This window comes from Octodon degus, unplaced genomic scaffold (genome assembly GCF_000260255.1).
Source record: "Octodon degus isolate 3935 unplaced genomic scaffold, OctDeg1.0 scaffold00114, whole genome shotgun sequence".
Classification (NCBI taxonomy): Eukaryota; Metazoa; Chordata; class Mammalia; order Rodentia; family Octodontidae; genus Octodon; species Octodon degus.
The window spans coordinates 7745273-7754521 of record NW_004524690.1 but is presented as its reverse complement, the minus strand read 5'-3'; the positions used below and the strand labels follow the sequence as shown (position 1 = coordinate 7754521).

Sequence of the window (9249 nt, the reverse complement as noted above, 5' to 3'; positions counted from 1 at the left end):
AAGTCCCCTACAGTCTGTCTGTCTGTCTGTCTGTTTGTCTGTCTTTCTTTCTTTCTTTCTTTCTTTCTTTCTTTCTTTCTTTCTTTTTTTTTTTTTTTTTTTCGGTACCAGGGATCAAACTCAGGACCTTGCACTTGCCAGGCAACCACCGAGCTATCTCCCCAGCCTCCTCTCAGAGTAAATTGGAATCAGTTCTTGATTGTTTGAATCTCGTATCTACATTGAATCTTGGCAGTACCAGTTAGATTTATAACAGCTTCAACCAAAAGTATTAACATATAAATGGAGTTACCAGAATAAGTGATATATGCCAAGCCATTTATGCTAAGCCTAAAGCTGCTCTTCATTTTATAGGTTTGAAACTGAAAATTTTCAGTGAAAAATTTTTACTGAAAATACTATTAAGATGGGTTAAAGAGAATTAGTATGCACTCACAAAATAAGCAGGATCTCCTCATTAATTTTTCACTGTGAGATATGAAATGTTGCAAGCTTCCAAATGTCGTTGGATGCTGTGGATTGATTATAGCTGAGTAACAAATAGGCTTTTAAAATGAGATGCTATATATTTTATTTGTATTAAGTGAGTTTCAGAAACAATTAAAATCTTCCTTTAGTATACATTTTTTTAAAAAATAAAAGTTATCTCGATTTCATAGTCCTTTTTTAAAACTACTTCATGAGATTGCTTTGAAAATGTGGGTGTCTTCCTCGCAGTTTGTGGATCTTTTCAAGAACATTCACAATGAGTGAGGAATAGGAGCCTAACTCAAACAAGTGCTCAGCATGTGTTCCATGTCCAGCACCCATAAAAGGAAAGAGTGACCTGATTGTGAGCTTCACATGAGGCAACAAGTACGTCATTAAGTTGTACTGACGTATTGCTGATGTTAGAAAATGAAGGCATTGGCTAGATTATGAAGAGGATCAACACAACGCTCTTAACTTTAATATTTCTCTAAAGTTTAATTATGTTTCCCTAATGTGAAGTGGGCCAGAAGGACTATTTGCATGTAAGCATGATGACCACCTAATAATAAGCTTACTGATGTCTAATGGAATTAACTTCTAACTTTTAGGCTGTGCATCTAAATATGTATGTGCAGTTGTGTTCCCAGCACAGAGGCTGTGTTGTTTTGTGAAGATTGTACATTTAGAGTAAATGAAACATTTTAGAAAAAAGCATAACGAAGAAATACAGAGATATTACCTCCTTATTTTTACCAAGATTATTTTTCCTCCTCAATTTATAGATTTTGAGAAATCTATACTACATATATTTAAGCTTTGGACCTGAGGATGTTTTCTCTAAAAACTAAACTAAGTAAACAAACTTTCATTTCACATTGGAAAATATGTTTTAGAAATCCTAAATTACTATAATTTCAAGTAGTGTGATCACCTTCTGAATCTCAAAGCATAGCCCTGGGCTGAAATGGTTTTTGGACTTCACTTTTCCTGAGCATGAACTCTGGGTAATAACATGCTATTGGGTGAAATGGTGTTAGCACCCCAGCCCACAGCTTTAGTGTTTGTTTTGTGTATAGTACCAGCCTTAGTTTGATCGTGGTATTTTATAGTGAAACTTGAGCTCACTATTCTTGGTTACATTACTGGAGGGTTAATAATACCTCACAAAATGTGAGATTTTCCCTATCATTTAATGCTCTAAATTATTTATATGAATTACAGTGGTATTGTATTCTGTCAAATTTGCAGAATAAATTGGGGATTTTAAAAGTTCTCTGTTACGAATGTGTCCACAAAGTTTATTCCAACTATGATAAGAAATGTGGTGGGTGGATTGTACAAGGTGGATGGAGAGTTTGAGGATCCTGTTGGGTGGCAGCAAGGGCATTGTTTAGATGGAGTGTGAATTTATGAGAGGACAGCAAGGGTGCTCTCTCTCTCTGTCTCTCTGTCTCTCTGTCTCTCTGTCTCTCTGTCTCTCTCTTTCTCTTTCTGTCTTTCTCTTTCTTTTTGTTTCTACTTTTGGAACCACTGGTGGTGAGGGCGGCATAACACCAGCCAGTATTTATGGATCATTTCCAAGTTCTGAATATAGGCCACAAATTCTCTACAAGATTTATTTACCTATTATGTCTTATCATAACTCTGTCTTTTGGTTTCCTTATGTAGCTCACTGGCTACTCTTTCTCCTTTGTTGGTTGCTTTCTTCAGATGTGCAAATCTTGGGGAGCAACAAGATTCCATCCTTGGTTTTCTTTATTTATGTTCTCCTTGCGGTGTTCGCATTCAGTTTCAAGGTTTCCAATGCCATCTGCCATATTCTGACTCTCTCCAGTCTGTATCTCCATACTGGACCTTTCCCAGTATCTATCTACCTGCTTGAAATCTTTATTTGGATAACCAGTAGGCTTCTGTGTGCTGGTCAGCTTCCTGCTACTGTGACAAAATACCTGAGAAAATCAGCTGAGGAGAAGAATTTGGTTCGCTGTGTCAGAATTTTCTTTCTATGATTGCTTGGTACTGTAGCTTTGGGCTGCTGGTGCTACAAGTACATGCAAGGAACTGATAGTGGAGGTTGTCTTCTCATTGGGAAGGAGCAAAGAGATGCAGGCGGGGTCTAAGTTCTGAGTAGCCCTTCATAGGCACATTCGCAGGAACCTCAGCTTCCTTTAAGTAGGTCCTGACTTCTAAAGGATCCACCATCTTCCAGAGTGCTATAGAAAAGTGACCGAGCCTTTAGCACCTGGGCTTTTAGGGGGACACTTCCAAGCCACAGCAGCTTCCTGGTCATGTTATTACAGTGTCCTCTGACGGGACTCCCTCCAGCTTTTGCTCTTGCTTCCCTGTGTTGCCCGGATACCAGAGTCTCTTTGCCTTTACCCAGCTTTAATTCTACCTACCTAACACAGTGCTGGCTGATAGCAGATCTTCAATCCCTTTAGGTTGAATTGAACTTTCTAATTTTGTTAACATCACATTTTATAATATATTTTTCTAAATATTAGAACTTGGACCAAATTAAAATATTTGTACTTTGGAGAATTTTTTTTTCTTACTTTAAGTGGAAATTATTTTCATAGAGTCCAGAGATCTAATTTTCTGACTGTCTGCTGAGGAAGGCATGATACCTGAAGAACAAGTGAGGGTGTCCAACTTGCATGTGAATCAGTATCAGTCATGTTTCTAATTGCTTTAAGCATTGCTTCTCCCACCCCCAGTGAAGTGACTAATGACTATAGTTGGCAGTAGCTGAGCTAAGACACTGTAAATTAATGTTGCCATGCTAATTTCAACACAGCTGAGAAACCAGCCCTCCAGTCTGCTGTTTCTTTCACCTTTGGCAGCATTCACATTGTGTGAATATTAATCTGAGAAATCCTTACAAGGGTACCATGCTGTCCTCTTGATGCTGCTGGGAGCTTTTGTGAAGCTGCAGGGATTTACAAGATAAATTTATTGGCGTGATCAAGAGCAGTCCATCTGAAAATAATGGTCCCAGTGGGCTTGACCTCTCCTCCCACTTGTCAGAGACACCCTTTCTTCAGTTTTCCTTGTTGCTTCCAAAGTCAACCTCTGACCTTCTGGTAGTCTTGTCGCCTTGCTATGCTGATTTGCCCCTTTACATGTGTTTGCTGTGGGGAGCACAGCTTTTGTTTGTGTCTGTCTGGTCTTCAGCTGGGGGCTCCTGAGTGACAGGTGGTTCAGGTTGTGAAGACAGTAGATACTCTGTGATGTAGTGGTTGTTGACATTAGTGTTGTGATAAAATATTGATGCTGCTGGTGAGATTTTCTTCTCTGACTTACAAAGGAAAAGCTCTGATATGAAACTACTGAAGTGTGCTTTTCATATTGTAAACTGACCTTTTTGTGTGCTTATTTTGATATTTCAGACATTCCATATCAAAGATGATAATTATTTTAATACCTGTAAATAGTTATATGCTATTAAATAAAACAGTAAATCTTTGTATTACGTAGGGCTATAAGGAGGGAACATAATCTTTTTGGGAGTTCCCCCCCTTTGGCTTTTTGAGGCAGGTCTTTTTTTATATAGGTTTTTTTTTTTTTTTTTTTTTGTATTTTTAGGGAAGGGTCTACAGGGTATTCAGGGGCTCACTACTAGATCAGACTCTCAGTGATCCAAGTGTTTACAGCCTCCCAAGAACTGGGATTACAGGGGTGGGGCAGGCCCAGGACTTGAATCCCCGGCCCCTTTGCCTGCTTGTAGGCGCTTTAATCCACTGAGCTATTTGGCTGGCCCAGGCAGGATCTTACTGTGTAGCTCAGGTTATGTTGAACTCCCAACAATCCTCTTGCCTCAGCTGGCCAAGTGCTGGGATTGTAGGTGTGCTCCACCATGCTAAGCCAAGTTAATCATTTTTATAAAGGAATTACACATTTTCAGGATACATTTTTTTTTTTCTTTTTTTCGGAACTGGGGATTGAACTCAGGCCCTTGCACCTGCCAGAGAAGCGCTTATTCCACTGAGCCATCTCCCCGGCCCCCTCAGGATACGTTTTGAAGAGAGATTACAAACTCATGATGATAGGTCAGATGCCACCATTGCTGAGCAAATTTTTTACCTAGTAGAAGCTTTGTAAGCTTACAATACTGAAGTAGCATTAAATTTATAAGCATATGAGCATTTAATTCATTGTGTGTAGGTGTAAATGTAGACAGCATTCACTAACCTACCTTTTAAATAATTGCTTATATTTGCTTTGAAGATTTATGTATAAGAATAAAACTTAGTTGCAGTTGGCAGTCTCATTTAATGTTTATTATGATTCTTGAATCATCAAATAGGAAAAATAGAAATGTGTTCAAAAATCATTGTGAAGCTTACTAATTCTAGAAATACTAGAAGACTGATATTTATATTTGAAAAGCAGGGGGAAAAAGCGCAAACTGTTCTGTTTATTTATATTCCATGTAAACAGAAAATACTTTATGAAAATATCAGATTTAGAACAACTTATGCTTATTGTTTTATTTCCCCAAGATAATAATTGCTATTTCTTTCTCCTGTTTCTTTCTTCTGTTTCAGGTTCTAAGATTTAAGCAATGGGGAGACATTTGGCCTTGCTTCTGCTTCTCCTCCTCCTCCTCCAACATTTTGGAGACAGTGATGGAAGCCAAAGACTTGAACGGACTCCGTCTGTCCAGTTTACACATTTCCAGTACAATGTCACTGTGCACGAGAACTCTGCTGCCAAGACCTATGTGGGGCATCCTGTAAAGATGGGCATTTACATTACAAATCCATTGTGGGAATTGAGGTACAAAATTGTCTCTGGAGACAATGAGAACCTGTTCAAAGCAGAAGAGTACATTCTTGGAGACTTTTGCTTTCTAAGAATACGGACCAAAGGAGGAAATACAGCTATTCTTAATAGAGAAGTGAAAGACCATTATACATTGATAGTCAAAGCAGTTGAGAAAAACACTAATGCTGAAGCACGAGCAAAAGTCAGGGTGCAAGTGCTGGATACAAATGACTTGAGACCGTTATTCTCGCCCACCTCATACAGTGTTTCTTTACCTGAAAACACAGCCATAAGGACCAGCATCGCAAGAGTCAGTGCCACAGATGCAGACATAGGAACGAATGGTGAATTTTACTATAGTTTTAAAGACCGAACAGACATGTTTGCTATTCATCCAACCAGTGGTGCAGTAGTTCTAACTGGCAGACTTGATTACACGGAGACCCAGCTCTATGAACTAGAAATCCTTGCTGTGGATCGGGGAATGAAATTGTATGGCAGCAGTGGGATCAGCAGTTTGGCCAAGCTAGCAGTTCATGTGGAACAGGCCAATGCATGTGCTCCTGTGATAACAGCAGTGACATTGTCACCGGCAGAAATGGAGAGAGACCCAACATATGCAATTGTGACTGTGGATGACTGTGATCAGGGTGCCAATGGGGAAATAGCTTCTCTAAGCATTGTGGCAGGTGACCTTCTTCAACAGTTTAGAACTGTAAGATCCTTTCCAGGTAGTAAAGAGTATAAAGTCAAAGCCATTAGTATCATTGACTGGGATAGGAATCCTTTTGGTTACAATCTAACACTGCAGGCTAAAGATAAAGGAAGTCCTCCTCAGTTTTCTTCGCTAAAAGTAATTCATGTGACTTCTCCACAGTTCAGAGTTGGGCCACTTAAGTTTGAAAAGGATGTTTACAGAGCAGAAATAAGTGAATTTGCTCCTCCCAACACACCTGTGGTCATGGTAAAAGCCATTCCCAGTTACTCCCATTTGAGGTATGTTTTTAAAAGTACACCTGGAAAAGCTAAATTTAGTATAAATCACAACACTGGTCTCATTACCATTTTAGAACCAATTAAAAGACGGCAGGCATCTCATCTTGAATTTGAAGTAACAACGAGTGACCGAAAAGCCTCCACCAAAGTCTTGGTTAAAGTCTTAAGTGCAAATAGCAACCCCCCTGAATTTACCCAGACAGCGTACAAAGCATCTTTTGATGAAAACACACCCATTGGAACTACTGTGTTGAGAGTGAGTGCTGTAGACCCTGATGATGGGGAGAATGGGTATGTGACTTATAGTATTGCAAATATAAATCCTGTGCCATTTATGATTGACCATTTCACTGGTGCTGTGAGCACTTCAGAAAACTTGGACTATGAACTGATGCCCCGAGTGTATACCCTAAGGATTCGAGCATCAGACTGGGGCTTGCCATACCGCCGGGAGGTTGAAGTCCTTGCAACAATAACTCTGAACAACCTGAATGACAACACACCTTTGTTTGAGAAAATAAACTGTGAAGGAACAGTTCCCAGAGATCTAAGTGTGGGAGAGCAAATAACTACTGTTTCTGCTATTGACGCTGATGAACTTCAATTAGTACGGTATCAGATTGACGTGGGAAATGAACTCGATTTGTTTGGCTTAAACCCCAACTCTGGAGTTTTGTCACTAAAGCAGTCACTAATGGATGGCTTAGGTGCCAAGGTGTCTTTTCACAGTCTGAGAATTACAGCCACAGACGGAGAAAATTTTGCCACTCCATTATATATCAACATAACTGTGGCTGCCAGTCGCAAGCCAGTAAACTTGCAGTGTGAAGAGACTGGTGTTGCCAAAATGTTGGCCGAGAAACTCCTGCAGGCAAATAGATTACACAGTCAAGGGGAGGTTGAGGATATTTTCTTTGATTCCCACTCTGTCAATACTCATGCCCCCCAGTTTAGAAATACTCTTCCAGCAGGTATTGAGGTAAAGGAAAACCAACAGGTGGGTTCTAGTATAATTTTTATGAATGCTACTGACCTTGACTCTGGCTTTAATGGAAAACTTGTCTATGCAATATCAGGAGGAAATGAGAACAGTTGTTTCATTATTGACATGGAAACAGGAATGCTAAAAATTTTATCTCCACTTGACCGTGAAACAACAGACAAATATACCCTGAATATTACTGTTTATGACCTTGGTATACCACAGAAGGCAGCTTGGCATCTTTTAGATATTACCATTGTGGATGCCAATGATAATCCACCTGAATTTTTACAGGAGAGCTATTTTGTTGAAGTGAGTGAAGACAAAGAAATAAACAGTGAAATCATCCAGGTTGAGGCCACTGATAAAGATCTAGGTTCCAATGGACAGGTGACATACTCTATTCTAACAGATACAGATAAATTTTCAATTGACAGCACCACTGGGGTTGTTAAAATTATTCGTCCTTTGGATCGTGAGGTACAGCATTTGTATTACTTAAAGATTGAAGCCAGGGATCAAGCCAGAGAAGAACCCCAGTTGTTTTCTACTGTGCTCTTGAAAGTATCACTAGAAGATGTTAATGACAATCCACCAAGGTTTATTCCACCTAACTACCGTGTGAAAGTTCGAGAGGATCTGCCCGAAGGAACCATAATCATGTGGTTAGAAGCCTATGACCCTGATTCAGGTCAGTCTAGCCAAGTGAGATACAGCCTTCTGGACCACGGTGAAGGAAACTTTGATGTGGATAAACTCAGTGGAGCAGTAAGGATTGTACAGCAGTTGGACTTTGAGAGGAAGCAAGTATATAATCTCACAGTGAGGGCCAAGGACAAAGGAAAGCCAGTTTCTCTGTCTTCCACGTGTTATGTGGAAGTTGAGGTGGTTGATGTGAACGAGAACTTACACCCACCCGTGTTTTCCAGCTTTGTGGAAAAGGGTGTAGTGAAGGAAGATGTCCCTATTGGTTCATCAGTAATGACAGTGTCAGCCCATGATGAAGACACAGGACGAGACGGGGAGATCCGATATTCCATTAGAGATGGTTCTGGTGTTGGGGTTTTCAAGATAGATGAAGAAACAGGTAAATTTGTTTGTATTACTCTGGTTTTTGATAGTCTTCTATTATTACTATTTATATTAGCCTTGTGATAGTTCTTTCTCAGTTCCCAGTTGATCTCATGTAGGGCTCAGTATAGAAATTCATGCATGTTTGTTTGCTGTCCATATCTATGTTTATGTGCAATAAATCATGTAGGTGAAGCCAGGGGAGCCTCAATGGTCAAATGAGTGTAAAATAACTACAAGAATATTGAATTTTTTTACCACTGATACTCATCCCCAAGTTTGTACTTTGTGTCATTAAAAGCATTGTTGTGATTTTGTGGTACCTTTGAGAAGCCCCTTCCAAGGTTTTTCAGGTTAATATGTTTACAGGCTCTTGCTTACTGTAGTCACCAGCACTATGCCATCTACTGGTTGTTGCACACCTGAAAAGTTGGGCCACACACTGAGAAGGTTGTGTGGTGAAACTTCTTTGATGTGATCAGCTTTACTTAGTACTTCCCGAGGTTTTGTTTGAGAGGTACGTGATAGGTAGTGAAATCCTGAATGAAGATTACCTGGCTTAGAATCTTGGTTGTTGCAGTTGTTTATTATCTTGGACAGATGAGATGTTTTTTGAACATTTTTCATCTGTAAGGTAGAGACACTAAAAATAACTACAAGATTTATGTGAAGATGCAGTAAATAAAATAGAAAAGCTCTTAGTATGTGTTACATTTTAAAAAACTAGTTTTGGAAATGGTAGCAGTCCTTTGTTATGTTACTTTTTTTTTCTTTCTATATTTTAGGGAAGGGTCTGCAGGGTGTTCAGGGTCTCACTACTAAATTGGACTGGTAGTGTAAACAAGCCACCCAAGAGCTGGGATTACAGGCACACACCCCCACACCCAGTCTCAATCCTTCTCTTAGTGTGCCTCAGGGGCAGGGCCTGCATGGCAAGCCCTGGGATCGAACCCCCAACCCCT

At 39.7% G+C, this 9249-nt stretch overlaps 1 protein-coding gene across 3 annotated transcripts in view; it reads left to right on the top strand.

Annotated features, from left to right (window-relative positions):
• Fat1 (FAT atypical cadherin 1) overlaps positions 1 to 9249 on the top strand; it is a 132222-nt gene that overhangs the window by 9608 nt on the left and 113365 nt on the right. For all 3 annotated transcript variants that reach the window (XM_023699662.1, XM_004639800.2, XM_023699661.1), the window contains exon 2: positions 5019 to 8303. In XM_023699662.1, coding sequence (XP_023555430.1) covers positions 5036 to 8303 — 3268 coding nt within the window. In that variant the 5' untranslated portion in view covers positions 5019 to 5035. The remainder of the gene's footprint in view (positions 1 to 5018; positions 8304 to 9249) is intronic.